Genomic DNA, 17,450 nt, shown 5'->3' with positions numbered 1-17,450 from the left:
GTGATAGGTGTATTACAGAAACCATCAAATGTAATGTAATTACTAGATTTTACGAATGAGTGAAATATGCTTTTAACATCACAGAATATCACTATATGATAGAGAAAACAATATTTTTGTAATAGTTTGATTCTTTTAAAATATTTGCACAGAGGTATAAACAAATCTTATATTTTTCGTTAAAGCAAGACTTTAAATAACAGAAAGTGCAAGAAGATAACATTTAAAGCCGGAAAAGATGAAAAACAGGTACTTGGTGTACAGCTACAAAAAGAATTAAATTATACACTAGCAAACTTTAGTTTACAAAAGACGAAAAAACCGTGCAGTTTAGTTTGCAGTTTGATAAAGTTTCCTGTGAGTTTGCTCAGCGTGTTTGCAATCTTTTTTTCCAATCTACAGTGTGTGGACAGCAAGTTACTGGACTTCTGAGTAGGAATTTGATTTTTCTCAACCTTAACCAAATTATTTGGACACAATTAATCGAAGACGATTATTATATGCCTGCAAATATTTAATGTTTTGAGTTGAATGGGACAATACAATTATTTTCAAGAGTTTAAAGCTTAACTATTGTGCCTCGTTTTGACCGCAGAATAGAGTAGTTAGATTACGACGATACAGGTTAGATTTCGATGGCGAATTGTTTACCAGCATACCGTGTCAAATGAAATTACCTTTCGTTTGACGTAAAAAAACAATAATATTTTTTTCCAAATCACATGTCAAAAAAGGTTATAGACATGGTAGCGGTTAGTAGACATACTGGACATTAACTAACTGTATGATACGAACAATTGCTATTATGAACGTGTAATGAACGTACTGCATTATAAATATTGTATTGTCCCACAAAACATGAAATGCAATGAAGATTAATAAAAAAAAAATAATTTAAATAGGCCATTTCGCAGTTTTAATAAAGGTAATCACTTCCGTAGAAAAAAAACCTTTTTTTTTTGGTTTTGCCTTTAAAACGACAAAATAAACAGTTAATTAACATTTAATTAAAGCATTGATCAAATAATTAGTTAATTATTCAAAAACTTTCAGTCAATTTGATAATTTTTTGCTTTAAATTACATTTTTTTCAGGTAATTTTGTTTTCGATTCAATTTTTGGTCGAAGTAATAACTATTACGTGACATTAAAATGGTGTACCGCACATTACAGCTTACAAACATAAATATTAGTGTTGTGATCAAAATTTTATAATGAATTCATATATTATATAATGTACAATTGGGAACAAAGTTCAATCAATTGAGAACTATATTTTCTTTAGTCACAAACGACGTTTAATCTAGGACTAATAAATATATGAAATAAACGGGTAGGTCTGCATAGAAACGGGTAGGTATTGCTTCAGTAATGATTCATACTACATACAACTACGACCACAGTCAGCGTAACAGATCAAGGTAAGTGTGTTGAATTTTACTTAGTTTTATGAGGATTAAATGTTTTTCTGATTCAATAATTCAGAATATTAGAAAACTGTTGGCAAACTTTGGAAGAAAGACGCAATTGCATTATCAGAGTGGGCTTGTAATGTATCAATGCATTTGCAAATATTTCCAAATACGTCACATTTTTATAATAATGCAATGGTATTACCGTGTTAATCTTTACTGTTCTTACTCGTTTTTCGTCAAACAAATCTAATTGATTTTAGTATTATTTTAAAACGAAGATTTGCATATTGTGTAAATCGATAAAGTCTACATGAATTATGTTTCCTCATTGTAAGGAATACTACTATTCATATTATGCTATTAATGAAAAAAACATTGAAGGAAAGCATGTCTCGTGAGATAAGTCAGAGATAAAATACCGTCATAATTATTTTACAGTCAACTTTACTATCGGTCATGTAGTGTCATTTTTATTTCATGCTTTCTTCGTCTCCGTTGTTTGGCTGGTCTTACTATTTTAAGTACCGGAACATGTCTATTAATGTAGTTGTTTAGGTAGAGGTTGTTAGTGGAGAGGAGTTTTTGCTTACATGTTATTATGTATTGGAGGCTTTTCACTAAAACCCATCTTGAGCATCTTTAAACATCCAAGCCTAGTACTTAGGCCTACTCCTATTAGAGGTCTGAGTTTTGTAACCCCATACTAGATTATTGCATTAACTACATCTATAAATGTGAATATATCTCTTACATTTAAATCTAAGAAAATATAAACTAGTTTAATTTATTTTCAAATTAAAAACTCATTTATCATCACGTGAATTCTTATAGTTATGGGTAAACCTCATCACGTGTTTCCAGTGGTGACTGGTTTAACTTCGCTGCTACAAAGAGCGAGGGTGAAGTTACTTGATAGTCAAGACTTGGAAGAATATTCGATTGGGGAAAGATATGCAAGTGAAGGGGCATCAAGGTAGGGTACAACATATGCAATAATGTGGTTATAGAGGAGAATGTTTTCTTTTGGAACAGATCCATTCGGTGCTATGTCATTGCATTCGTTTAAAGCGCATGCTCATTTACAACACTATCACAACACATCCAGCCTTCGGGAATGGATCTATCCGGTTCGGAGAAAATATATTTGGCCTATAATTAGAAATCATGTTAATTCCAGTTCTACTTACGTATAGCAATGTATCGTTTACATTGTCATATTATATTTGTTTGGTGGTACACTTGCGGGCGAGAGGCATACATGCTACGAGTTTATCATTATAAACGACCATCGTTTTCGTTTAACACTCATTTTCTGGCTTCTTACACCGCCACTCATTTTTACTGCTAGAATTTGAATTTAAATTAAAACTTCTCTAAAGAAGTTTTGACTTTGAACAATAGCTATTTATGCATTGGGTATCGCGTTTATTTCCCACGGTACGCTTACATGACGCGTTTTTGTTGCATGAGAAACAATAGGAATCGACTCAGGTGAAGTAAAGTACCACCTGGTAGAATGTTTATGCAAATTGGATTTCTATAAAAAGCGATACACCGTTTACTGTTCATTCAGACGTCTTCACATTTTGAAATTGCTACATACACCGAATCAGACGAACTTTATTCCAGCCAAAATCATGCGTGTTATCATTGTCTTCGCCCTTGTTGCTGCCTGCATCGCCGCCGAAGAAACTAACATGGAAGAAGAACTATACACACTTTTGGAAAGACTTTTAGGAAAATCTTCTATGTAAGTAGGCCTATCTTGTGATTACACAGGCAATACAGTATAGCTGTGGATATTTGCAACAATGTCAAGTGAATCTATTCGTTTGGTTGACATTGGTTTGTGGCTTTGAATAACAAAACTTCCATTTATTTTAGTTGTTCTGGTGGCCTACCAATGCTGGACTTAATGAAATGCAAGAATGATGTGTCTCTATGTGCAAGCAAATTGAAAGCAGCAACGCAGAAGCAATCGTGTGCAACCTGTATTACATCCAAGTCGTCTGATCTATCCGTGCCAAAGTGTCGGCCGATCTGCACCTCGTGTGACGTTCCACCTTCGTGCGTTTCGTGCATCGGCAGCCCAGTAGTTGAACAAAACGTCATTCGTTGCCTCAGCCCCGGTGGTGCATGCGCATCTTCGTGACCGGTTAATAATATAATGGCTTTACAGTGAATGTTGTATATAAATATTAAGCACTGAATAAATTGACTTTAATTACATTTGTGTCTGGTTTTTATTCTTGTTTCTGTGAAAGAATAATGTATGTTGCATATAAACAATATATCGCGTTGTTCTGGGTTATCGCCGGTTTAATAGTTCTATGCCTATAATATGTATAGATACATAAAGGCAAATTACTGACAATATGATAAATCTGTCTCAAAATAAGCAAAAGGCAAAATGAAACTGGTAAAATAAAACGACAAGAAAGAAATGATAGCACCAAGCATTCCTCGGTGAAATGTATACCTTGTTGTAGTAGTAAATTTATAATTGGTAGTAATTGTATTGTTTTTTTTATTTGAAGGCTCCAGCAACTATGGGATCAAGATTGCTGTAAGAACAAAGAAAAGGCTTCCTTTGTCCGTGCTTGTTTCCGTTTTATTCGCCTGCAGTTTTTCTTTAGTTGCGTCTTCTCAACGTTTGGCGAAATCGTTGGACGTATCGGTGGGGTATGCAACTGATGTTATTTATTTTAATTTCATTGTTACGCTAACCGTAAATACGTCGGTGAAATCATAATTTTAAAGTCATAATCAAAATATTGATGATATTCATGCAAATGCTAATAAAAAATCGTTTCTGCAAGAATTGATTTAATGTAAACGTAATATAATTTTGAAACGTTTACTGATCAACACTAATACACATTTCTAGGTAATGATCATCGTTGAAATGCTGAAATACGTTGAAAAACAAGAATGGAACGCCTACAAGGGTCTCGTATATGCATTCTTATTACTCGTCGTTGTGGTAATACGGAATACAATCAACATTTCTGTGTTGTACGCCAATTCAGAAACTGCAGTGCGTCTTCAGGCTTCTATTATGATGTTGCTTTACAAGCGAATTTCAACATTGAAGTCCATGACTGTCTCAGTTGGCGAGGTAATGCTACAACCGTTTCTCAATAATGGTACCCAAAATAAGTAGTAGTAGCGTGTTATTTGAATTGAACTGTACCCACATTATTAGGCCTTCCGCGCAGGCAAGGTTAGATTGCCTTGTTCCATGACACAAACCTCATCCGAGGAAGCAATCCATTTACCCACATAGGCCCTCTATTCAGACTTTAAACGGCTAAATATATAGGGACTGAACCTTTTTTTATTTTGTGATAAAAATAGTGATGATATATACTGCTGAGAGGAGGTTGTAGGGGCCTATAGGTTGTACAGGGAACATTCCGGGGGTTATTGTCGAAGCAACTAGCCTAAAAATCGACGAAACATATTTCACCGTGTCAATTTAGTGATTACATGTTCCAATCAATGCCCCCTCGACAAACACCTCTCATAATAATTTAAATCATCTATTTATTACATAGGTTCTGAATATAATGACGAACGATGGAGCTAGAATATACGAGGCTGTTTCAAATTGCCATGTCGTCCTTCGAGCACTTCTTGTTTTAACGGCCGTTCTTATATTTATCATAAATCTGATTGGAGTAACGGCACTAGGAGGTGTAGTTGCTCTTCTCATAGTAATTATTTCACAGGTAAGAAACCGTTATATGTATCAACTTCATCAATCATTTCTGTATAATCATCATCGATAATTTATATTGTTCCTCAACTATGTTTTTTGTATTCAATTATTTTCACACACAATTCATAACCATATATATTAAAAGAAGTAAAAAAGATTTTGATCTGTGGCACCCTCAACTTGAAATATAAATTTACAAATACATTTAGAGGCATTTTACTTTTACTTATTTTCGTCATCAGTTCTCTTCATCAACCATTTTCGTGTCGCTATTTCATCTTTTACTTAACACTCAATCATCTATTGTTACTCTACTATGTTTTATCTCAGTCGTTACTTTTCTTGTGTACATTGTTCTTAAACAGTTACACATCCAACATCAGTAACTGTTAATCTTACTTACTTACTTACTTACTTACTTACTTACTTACTTACTTTGTCCGGGACATACCCGAACTACTACCCCTTTTACACCGCCAGTAAAAATGCGGAGTTGATCCGGAATTGTATAACCCGCAAAAATGCGGAAATGTAGGCCGGTGTAAACGACGTAAAAAGTTACCCGGGTCGCTGAAATACCCGGGTAAGTGATGCGGAATGTATTCAGCGCGGCGTCAAGTCAACCCGGGACGCACCCGGGGTGAACCCGTGTCTGCGGTGTAAAACGCTCAGCGTATCTTTACCCGTTTGTTTACTATCCTCGCTCACTATAGTATTTACTTTACATAGAATTAAGATAAGATTGATTTTGTTTATTCGCTCATTTATTAAATAAAACTTATGGTTATTTATTATTCATTTTTATTTCAAAATATTATTCTTCACGAGTAGACTCAATTTTTGTGTGTATTGCCATAAAACAAACTTGTAGGAGGTATTAAATGAGCAGACCGTTACTAGGGTCTCTTCGTGCGTGAGAGGGCGATATTTCGAATGATCTAGAACATTTACACCAAAGAACTTATAACACAAGAATCTCCTGTTCGTCCGAAGCGCGTAACAATTTCGAAAGGCATTGTGGGATAGAATAGAGCTATGGGTGGCGCCATTGTGAGCCATGGAGTAGGGCGCCCGCATCAAATTAGAAAGTCAAAATCATAGAGGGGTTCTGCTAATACTCTAGGGGGTAGAGTAATTGACTGAGAAGTAGGGCGCCCGCATCAAATTAGAAAGTCAAAATCATAGAGGGGATCTGCTAATACTCTAGGGGTGGGGGGTCGAGTAATTGACTTCCTAGTTTGGAGGGGGCGCTGCTCCATGCTGTGAAATGGCGTCGCCCAGTTTTAACCCTGTACTTCCGATACTGTGTTTTGAATGCAAATTGAAGAACAGGAGATTCTTGTGTTATAAGTTCTTTGATTTACACGGGTTGGTATTTTGCAGTGTAAATGCATGCAACCCGTGTCATTCCCGGGTTAATGAATCCGGTGTGAAAGGGACATTTATCCGGACACGACCCGGGTTTGTTATAAGCTCGGCGGTGTAAAAGGGGTATTATATGACTAGATTCCTCCATAACTTCCTATCTTCCATTGTGACAGCCAGTTCATCTCTCTACACACCAGTATCCGTCTCTAGTACATCAATGTATGTGAGTGCTGGTCTTCCTTGCCCATGTTTTGCAATGATGTTCAGCAATGATAATCTTAACCATTATGTATTACCATGTTTCATTTTTTTTGTATCCAGTAGTTGTTAGTCCATGTTCAGAAATGTAACATTTTTCATTTTCTTCAGTATTTTCAACGTATTATTTAACGTTGTATTCAATATTTTTCTTGTTTAGAGCATTACCGCCAAGATAATGACAAAACAAAGAGGAAAATACTCAAAGATAACTGCAAATCGCGTGAAAATTATGAATGAAATTTTGACTTATACTAAACTGATAAAAATGTATGTGTGGGAGAATTCTTTTGCCGCAAAGATTAGAGGTACACCTTTACAATTATATTCTTTTGGTTACTGTCTTGTGGTACCAGTGAGTTTGTTCTATTCCACCATCTTGCATTCGATTGTGGTTCTAAAACTTACCAGTGTTATTTCTATTTTATAGAGCTCTGTCTACACAATCAAACTTTTTGTAACAAAAATATGTGATATGTTCATATATGGACACGATGATGTCATATCACTATCATATTTCGGCAGAATTTTTTGTCAACAAACTAACTTGTATTATTGCAGGGAAATTGTTTCCAAAGTGTTGAATTCCAGTTAATAGATAACACATTTGTTTAGTTCAAAGCTACGCATTGTTGTTGAGTCTACAATACTCAAAATATGATTTTTGAATGAATTGATGAGTAAAGTATCAATAATAATATCTATTGTTATTGAATGATAGCTTTGATATGCCTCACAGTTGTTATAGGATAAACAATTGCCATTCCTTTATTTTTAGAAATTAGAAAACAAGAATTGAAACAATTGAAAAAAGTGAGTTTTCTTCATGGATTGACGTTGACCTTTGTTTACTCTGCAAATCCAACAGCGATGGTTACCATCATGCTCACCATGGTATTTACAGGGCGTGATATTTCAGTACCTGAGGTAGAAATTTTATTTTTATAACTATATAAACAATTATACATATGCGGTGAAATAATAACTAAAAACAGTAACTACAATGAAGTCACTAAGAATTGACGAATTTTATAAAAATCGTACAGACAGAATGTTTGCGGTAGCATTAAACAAAAAATATGTAAACGTGTAAAAGTCATACAAAATAACAGTAAAACAAAAACTACATCATCAACGGTGTTTTACGATTCTATACGCAATGCAATCATAGACTGTCTTTACAATTGTTTTCTATTCTGTAATCATGATCAGGTATTGAAAGATGATGTACTACTGGTAACAGTTATAATGTAAAGCAATTGTATTTAATTAAACATAGGCCTAATACTATTTTCCAGCTCTTTGGGTTGATTGTGTGCTTCACAACTCTTGCAAATATTGTTCATACACTTCCGGTGGCACTGAAACCTACAACGGAAGCACTCGTCACACTTCGGAAAATACAGGTAAGAAATAAAGAAAGTAGATTATTAAAGCCAGTTAAACCAAAACCTAGATATATAGATAGTCCTACCGAATGTTAAAACTGAAACTGTCGTATAGTATACAAATAATGAATAAAGGTGAAAGATAAAAGGTTATGTTCACGAAACGAAGCCGAGAGAAAATAGAACATTTCATCTTACACCTATTGATAATTAGCCTAATATTCATAAAAGGGTGATTACTGACATTTTATTGAACAACAAATTGAAACATATTTGTTATGGTAAGCCTGTTAAAATCAGTTAATATAAATATCAAAAAGGAAAACTTTTCATTTCATTTCATTTTTCGAAAAATAATAAATTTTCTTCCTTTAGCATCATATTATAAAACAGAAAACAAAAATTAAGTAGATTAAGAAGAATACATTTTAAAATGACTGTAAAAGTAGAGAGGAATCAATTAAAGGAAATACGCTGATACACGAGAATATAAACATTTTGAGTTGGGCCAGCCTACATAAACTTTTTTTCTGCGCTGCTATTTTTTCCAAATAAACTTAGTTTTCTAACATCGTATACATTTCGATTCAGAAAATACTACAGCTTAAAGACCACTCATTCTCGTACGGAGTTCCATGTGATTCTGAGAATGCTATTGAAATTTCAAGTGCCTCGTTTTCATACAACGTTGTAGACACCGACAAAGCCAGAGATGTGGAAAGTTCAAATGAGAAAGTTATGTTGAACAGTTTAGTTACACCTGTACTACTGCTCAATGACATTAATATCAAAGTTAAAAAGGTAGGTCATTGCCTTATCTATAATGGGAAACATTAATAAAATTATAGTAATTTAGTTGACAATTAGAAATAAACTGATGAATTATTATTGTTGGTCAATTCAGTCTTATGAGGCCTATGTAGTGGCACTTTGTTGGCAATCCTTAAAACATCCTTGAACCTAAAGAAAGTCAACGAAAAGGCTATATTTTCACAATTTAACTTGGATGCTGTTAAGGCTTTCTATGCTATACAGTAATCATATTAAATGTCATTTTGCATCAAATAAAACAATTCAAATTCTAAATGTTGATAAATGCACCATTTTTTTTCTAACATAGTCTTCGTTGATTGGGATCTGCGGACCAATAGGAAGTGGAAAAACCTCCTTGTTGAACGCACTTTTGGGACAGTTACCTATCGTCAATGGACATGTTGCTGCTACAGGTCGGTTTTGTTATGTACCGCAGCAAGCGTGGATCATGAATGCGACTATTCGCGAAAATATAACATTTAATGAAGACTTTGAACCAATCAGGTACGCTGAAATCATTGAAGCGTGTTGTCTGACAGACGATTTGGCAGTTCTTGAGCTGGGTGACAAAACCGAGGTGATGAAACGTACCGTATGATTTAAAGCTTCGCAAATACGTGTCTTTATTTATCTAATTTAGTTTACCCTCTTCGTTCTATTAAACTAGTTTGATAATAGTGTTTTGTTAACTTTTCACCATAGAAGGCTGGTTCTATAACCACCAGAAAACTATGGCCGAGTGCACGTGGCGGCCTGGCTGTGATTTGCGGTGCGACTGCCTCAATCGCTCACGTAATATTGGTTAACATTCTTAATTTTACAGATTGGTGAACGAGGTATAAATCTTAGTGGCGGTCAGAAACAGCGTGTAAATCTTGCAAGAGCTCTATATTCTGGAGGGGATATCATGCTATTGGACGATCCGATGAGTGCGGTTGACGCACATGTTGGAAAACACATTTTTAATCACTGTATAAGAGGGTTGATGAAGGACAAAACTGTTGTTCTTATAACTCACCAGTTGCAAGTAAGTGATATTTGATTTATATCCTCAGAAATTACCTTCGACTCATGTATTTTTTACTGTATGCCTATAAATTAGTTGAAACTATAAATGGGTTTAAGTTGATTTAATTTGATTTATTTCAACATCATGCAAACAATTACAGATACAAAATAATTAATATATACATGAAACATAGATCGAAACATAATAACAAAATAATTAAATAGCAAAGCCAGAGGGATAACCCAATTCCAATGGGGTCCTTTGGAAGAAAAAGTCAAGAAAGCAAAACACAATGACAAAATCGTATTAGGCCTATACCACAAACAATTGTCCAGGTCAAAGGCTATGATTGCCAATACATAATCTTTGTAGTTATGTTTTATACCAGCCAGTCAATGATGATGATTCGCTTGGTTGGTCTGATTTGAAATAGAGAAAGAATAGGCCTAAAGTTAATGTCTTCGCATTTCATTATTTGGAACTATTGTGTTTTTTCCCCAACTGTTTCAATTATCATTTTTCTGCGACTTATCTTAAAGAAGAAATGAGATGGCATAGTTATTAGGTAAAGTTTCACATTGAATTACTTATTATCTATCTATAGTACCTTCAGTATTGCGATGAAATTTTCCATATACGATCTGGTCGAGTTTCTGAGCATGGTTCACATGAAGACCTGATGGGAAGAGACACAGAATACAAGAAACTCATACAAGCCCATTACAGTAATGCTGACACTTCAACCAAAGAACAACAATCAACGAATAATAAGACTCATTCAGATGGACATGTTTATCTTGAAAATTTAAGAAATAGTCAAGTAAGCCTAGATTCACCGGCTGAATTAGGTTTGTTGTTTTTATTTCATGCACCAATAAAACGTTATTTATCGGTGGTATTAGCTGGATTATGTGGCGTTCAGTTTGCTAGTTATTTATAATTATACACATTATTACATAACAAGTTGATTAATTATTACATGGTATTGTCATCCAGGTAAACTAATAGCGAAAGAAGACGCGGGATTCGGAGCTGGAAAATTGTCATACCTTTGGAAATATATCAACTATTCTGGCGGTGTACCTGCGCTAGTTATTTTCATACTGTTGAGTGTAGCTGCTTCTTCTACAACTCTAGCTGTTAATTTAACATTAACAGTGTGGATAGATGCGGGTACAGGGGTAAGTGCACATGGACAAAATAATAAGGCTGCTGTGTTCTACACTTTTTACTAAACTACTGTATTAAATACTCGATTTTGAAACACTTCCAAATACTTTAAAATCTGTATATTATGCATCACCACACGGATATCTTTTGAGGAGTAAGTATTAGTAAACTATATTTCCTTTTCATGAATAATAAACTAACGTTTAATAGGTATTAGTTTCTATATTGTTTAAAAGTTCGCATAGCGAAAATCAAGTTGTTGATATATAGTATGCGGTAGAAGGCTACACTACGTATATAATTATGGAGAGAAGTTTTGATCTTCTTGACGTTTCGATCCCCATGTTTCGATCGGCCTCATGAGTGGGAGAGCAGATAGTTTAGAACATTGAGAAAAGGGAAGATGCTCTTCTATAGCTAATTAATCTTATTATCTTTATTCAACATAAAATTGAGTAAACGTAGATATTTGTATACCTTTACTTGTTTTTACTTGCTTTACTTGTAAACTTTTGATATAAATTTTTCCCTAAGAGTTTTAATACAAGTGGAACCAACTACAGTAGTGGCGACCTTCATCTCAATCCAGATTTTCCAAAATATTTGACGGCTTACTGTGTTGCTTTTATTTCTATCTTTGTTTTTGGTATTGTTGGAACAATATATAATATTACGGTTAGTTTTAAGGTTTAATAAGTGAAATACATAATTTAATATAAAACTGTTATTATATAATTTATAGTAATACATAGATAATTCTGATCTTTCAAATTTAAGGAATGAATCTAAACATTTTATAAAAGTTACCGTATTATTACCACATTCTCATCGGTGAAACCCTTATAATATCAAATGTGACAATTTTGCCTAGTACCACAGGCATTTCATAGAATCTCATTTGTATCACATGTGTTGCGTGTATCATGTAAGGTTAGTATTAGGTTATGGCCTTTGATACTACATGAAACACATGTAATGCTATATTACCGAATATCCCTAATGATAATGGAGACCTGTAGATACCTACCGATAATCTGTTGATGGTATACACTATAATACATTAAACACATTTTCTAATTTTAGAAAACTGAGTTTTAAGTTTATCCAACAAGCCAGTATGAGCAAAGTAGTTTAAAAATTGTTATCTTCTTGTTATCCAAATTAGGAGTATTACAGATACAGATATGATGCCCATCATTTTTTTTACCAAGTGTTACAAATAATTCAATAGTAAATTTTAATAATGTATATACAATATGTAACATTTGTTTCAGATTTTTCATAAAGCGTCTACTAAATTGCACAGCAGAATGTTCAAAAAGATAATTCGTGCAAAGATGAAGTTTTTTGATACAACTCCAGTTGGTCGGATACTAAACAGATTTTCTAAAGATATGGACGAAAGTAAGAATAATAATATTGAAAGCAGAAGAAAAAATGCCAAATGTCTTGCAATTAGAAAATTTAAGTTTAATTTCGCTTTTAATTAACGTAAACAAGTCTTTTCCAACCTCCGTAGTAAACATAATGGTAACTTACTAGCACTAAATCTTTCATTTATTGTTTTTGAACAATCAATAAAAACTACAATTTTCTACATATTTTCTGAATATCGTCGTGTTACCAAGTATATGTAATCAGTGCGGAATATATGATGAGGGGTGTATGTAGGCCTTTTTTTATTGTTTTGGTGTTATTTTTATATTTTGTGCATTGTTTCACAAACTAAATGAATTATATTCGTTATTAACCAACGTTTGTATTCTGTTTTTACAGTTGACAATAGTCTGCCTGGAGATATCGACTACTTCGTCAGTTTCGCCTTCACATCACTTGGGTTTCTGTTCGTAATTTCTTATATCTGGAATTTATACATATGTATACTATTGTGTTTGGTCACAGCGTATATTATGTATACGCGATTTTTCAGTCCTGGTTATTTCAATTTAAAACGTCTAGAAAATACAACATCGTCGTTGACGGTTTCACACGTAACAGCCACTGTGCAAGGAAGTGCCACTATTCAAGCTTATAACAAAATTGAACAATTTCAAAGAAAGTAAGTAATTCTGTGTGTTTAAAATATCATAATGCATATAGTTGCTAATATAGTTTCTGTATTTAAATCTTGCCTACTGTATACATGGCAGGAATGGCTATTTCTGCCATTGACCGCCATTGAAAATACTAATTATTGTATTCTCTGCATTTAGGTTTGAGAAACTTCTCTCAGATAATACCACGTCTGTACATCTGAAAAGGGCGTCATTGCTGTGGACGTGGTTTCGACTGGAGGTCCTTACGGTGATTAGCCTGTTTTCGACTGCACTCTTCGTTGTATTCAATCAGGGAACAATCTCGCCATCTGTGGCTGGTCTTCTCCTCACACTATCATTCATTGTAAGAATGTAATTTATAATATTATTTCATTGACGTTAATAATAATAAAGTAAACTTAACAAGTGAACACATGATAAGTGGACAGGAGGATAACTTTAAATAAATGGGACGATATCCTTATTGACTTTGTTTGGGAGACGAGCCTCATGAATGCGGTGTTCCAAACTACCAGGTATCAGGGGAGAGTTAGGCCTAAGTGTAGGCCGAACAGTTGAATTCTGTGAGTCATAGGATTTGGTCACAGGCTTATGTTGCAAATAAACATACTGATATTGTTTATAACTTTCATATTACTGTTATTTATCTTATTTAGAGCTGTGATATGTTATTGATATTTACCTATGTAGAGAAAGATGTTGTCATTGATCAAACATGTTTACTTTGTACCAGCAGAAATAACAAATATTGTATTTTTCTGTTTTATAGACGACTACAGGATTGTCTTTGTTGGTGTTACAATTCTTTCTGCAAATATCTCTTAGGCTTATATCAGTTGAAAGGGTTGAAGAATATATTCAAGTACGTTCAGTTTTGATATATTATTCGTATTTTAAAATACCTGACAGCAAATTGAAACGTGACATCAACTTCCTTTTTAAAATACCAAATTGGGTTTTGCTGAAAGCTGTTTTTAATTGGTGGTACCTCCTCAATGGCAATCGCACTCATTTTGATATTGTTGTATTGATAAAAATAATGCAAAATCAAAATAACGTCATTAGCCTTGCTATTTATTTTATAGAAAGATTATTATTATTTTATGCACAACAAACATTTAATACAGTCTGGCAGATTGTATAAAAGTGATAAAACCACTATACGAGCTGTACTCTCTTTGAAAAATAACACCCAAAATAGGCCTAAATGGGCAGCGTATTCCACATTCAACATTTTGATTATTGTGCATCTTGTATATAGAATGTCAAGCCAGAGGAAACACTGAATGTTCACAGTAAACCAGCCGACTGGATTGTTGATGGAAGAATACAGTTTAACGGTTACAGCATGCGGTACAGAGAAAACGTACCAGCAAGTTTGAGTGACATCACGATCACATTCGATGCTGGGGAAAAGGTTGGAATTGTTGGAAGGACGGGTTCAGGTACAATTATTTACGAAGTGTCTTAAATCTAGTAGCTACCTTTCTAAACGTGAGGTGTCATTGGCAGCTTCAAGTATCAATTTACTTGTTGAAATCGTTATTTTTAAAATTGAAAATAGTCTATCTAATCTAACTTTGGAAATCTTTAAGGCATTGTTTACTTGTGAATAATGGGATGTGTCTTTGATATCTTTATGAAAAATTACGTTTTTATTTTTTTTTGTATTGTATTAATTAGTTTGTATTTATGGAAACTTAAAAAGAAGGTTACTTCTGTACTTTACTTTTGTTCAAAATTCACAATAAAAATATGTTGTATATTGTTGTATCCATTTTCCCATGGGGTTGTGTTAATACATGATCTTTTATTTCAGGTAAATCTTCTCTTGGAGTTGCATTATATCGACTGGCAGACCGAATAGAAGGTTCCATTACAATTGATGATACTGAAATTCATGAAATAAAACTGAAAGATTTACGAAGAAGAATTTCAATTATTCCACAAGACCCTGTATTGTTTGCTGGCACAGTAAGGTACGTGTAAACAATATTTACTTTGGTAAAGCGATGATGCCGGCTTGATTTTATGATGTTGATTAGGAGGAGGAGCAATATATTGATGTTTATTCTACTTTTCAAGTGCAGACATACTGTTCCTTTCTAGCCTAAAAAACTTTGTCTTGAATACTAAAATTACATTGGTTATGAACACGATGACGATGGTGACAATATAACACTGATGATGATCGACGATGTCATAGCCTAATGCTGACGGTGCCGACAAAGACAATGATAAACATAACGGACTTGTTACAAACACATTATTAACCGTAATTTTCCTCAGATACAATCTGGATCCGTTCAACGAATTTAGCGATGACGAGATTTGGCAAGCTTTTGAAAAAACGCACGTAAAAGAATTGGTAAATTATTATTTTTTAAGTATGTTTTAACAATAATTAGAACAATATTTAATTTCACTGAAAATCGCTAATTTTAGAAACTACCAAAACAAATCATCAACATCTATTATATTTTTTTTAGATTTGTAGTTTAGGAGAGCAACTCGCGGCCCCGGTCATTGAAAACGGCGAAAACTTTTCTGTGGGAGAGCGTCAACTAATATGTATGGCGAGAGCATTACTTCGTAAAAATAAGGTTCGTTGTAGGCCCACCATTAGTTGTTTTGTTTCAAAAACAGTTTTAAACGAGCTTTAACTGTGTGCAATACACTCAAGTATATTGTATTGCAATTTTACCTACATCTATTTTACTGTTAGCTAATGCTACTCATTTTTTCAACAATCAGATCTTGATATTAGATGAAGCTACCGCGGCTATTGACACGGAAACGGACAGCAAGATTCAGCAAACGATTCGCGAGTGTTTCACAAATTGTACGCTGCTCATTATAGCACATAGACTCAACACAGTTCTTGACTGCGATACTATACTGGTGATGGACGGTGGCCGTGTAAGTAACATTGGTACTACTTTATTACTGATTGCATTATATTATTTTATCTATAAACAAATTTACATAATGGCAACATTCTAGAATATTTACTAATGATAGAAAAGTGGTACATACCTATGTTACTGATTTTAACCACCTAATATAAGCGTACCAATGCATCTAGTGTATTAACATTTACGTTTTTTGCCTTACAGCATACTGTAAACTTCTACTTTTAATCAATAATGTACACACGAAAGTAGAGATTAATATTATTTATCAAAGCACAACATAATATGGTATAATTTACCATTATGGTTTATAAAAATCTCATCTCAAATTATTTTTTAGCAGAAAAAAATATGCGTATGTTATAATATTCATGTTTATGTTTTTATGTTCATCATTTTATTATCATATTTTGTTCTTCAGGTTGCTGAAATGGGTAATCCTGATGTGCTACTTGCCAACAGTAACTCTGTCCTAAATAAACTGAATAAGTCGTACTTAGACACCGTATACAATGAGTGAAAATAATACCGTATTGGTGTAAACTGTCATATTACTAGACTTATAAACAGGCCGTTTTCATTTCGCTAGAAGACAGTGAAGATCGACAGGGATTACTTTATGAATAATGAAGATGTTTCCGACAATTAAAACTCGACCAAAAAAAACCCAAATATACATCTCCTACAAAAGATTTTACAGATGTCACTGAACATAATTACGGTACTTTTCGGTATAAGGAAAATCAACTTGTCAACTTGGCTATTAAGATCAACCAAAAATCATACAACAAAAACCATGAACAGAGAAAGACAACCTTTTTTCACACTTCTCTAAACTGAACTTTTAGTGTGAACGTTTTTTGTAACGTTTCCTAAAATTAATTATATTAGGCCTACTAGACCAATTGCCGAACTATTCGAAGTGATCAAGACACGAGTTTAATTAGATATTTAAACTTCTATCTGTGCGTCGCCCAATTGTCGAATTCATTATACGCATTTCAAGGAATACCAGTTGGTATTATTCATTATTAGTATAATTATTACTAAACCAGCCACTCTGAAACATCAAGAGAAATACTTAAAACACCACATCAGTTAATATTACAGTAGTATTAAGTATTGTTGCCTAAAGTTGTTAATCACAATTGGTGATAAGTCAGCGAATTCTCTGTAGAACGTTTATTAAGTAGGTCCATAAGTGTGTTTTATTATATATACGAATATATATAAATATAAACATTTTACACATTTTGTACATATAATTATAAAATAATAATTTAGCTCTTTAATCGTGTTGTAAATGTCTTTCTCTTTTTTTGTTGACCATTTTCTTTTT

General features: G+C 33.5%; 2 protein-coding genes across 2 annotated transcripts; both read left to right on the top strand.

Annotated features, from left to right (window-relative positions):
* Positions 1-2,291: 2,291 nt before the first annotated feature.
* On the top strand, positions 2,292-17,403 carry LOC144842039 (ATP-binding cassette sub-family C member 5-like). Its single transcript, XM_078698380.1, has 23 exons — positions 2,292-2,388; positions 3,953-4,097; positions 4,303-4,533; positions 4,973-5,146; positions 6,923-7,070; positions 7,541-7,689; positions 8,061-8,168; positions 8,742-8,951; positions 9,271-9,540; positions 9,787-9,990; positions 10,577-10,820; positions 10,969-11,153; positions 11,677-11,817; positions 12,417-12,546; positions 12,919-13,201; positions 13,356-13,542; positions 13,969-14,061; positions 14,461-14,644; positions 15,019-15,178; positions 15,489-15,567; positions 15,689-15,802; positions 15,954-16,118; positions 16,533-17,403. The coding sequence occupies exons 3-23, from the start codon at positions 4,306-4,308 to the stop codon at positions 16,629-16,631; spliced, it is 3,555 nt and encodes a 1,184-aa protein (XP_078554506.1). The 5' UTR covers positions 2,292-2,388; positions 3,953-4,097; positions 4,303-4,305; the 3' UTR covers positions 16,632-17,403.
* LOC144842591 (uncharacterized) lies at positions 2,974-3,644 on the top strand. The gene is made up of 2 exons (XM_078699042.1): positions 2,974-3,165; positions 3,300-3,644. Exons 1-2 carry the CDS (start codon positions 3,053-3,055, stop codon positions 3,565-3,567), a joined length of 381 nt encoding a protein of 126 aa, XP_078555168.1. The 5' UTR covers positions 2,974-3,052; the 3' UTR covers positions 3,568-3,644.
* Positions 17,404-17,450: the final 47 nt, after the last annotated feature.

The sequence above is a fragment of the Antedon bifida genome, chromosome 5 (assembly GCF_963402885.1).
Source record: "Antedon bifida chromosome 5, ecAntBifi1.1, whole genome shotgun sequence".
Taxonomy (NCBI): domain Eukaryota; kingdom Metazoa; phylum Echinodermata; class Crinoidea; order Comatulida; family Antedonidae; genus Antedon; species Antedon bifida.
The sequence above is the reverse complement of the archived record's forward strand: the minus strand, read 5'-3'. Positions and strand labels throughout refer to the sequence as shown.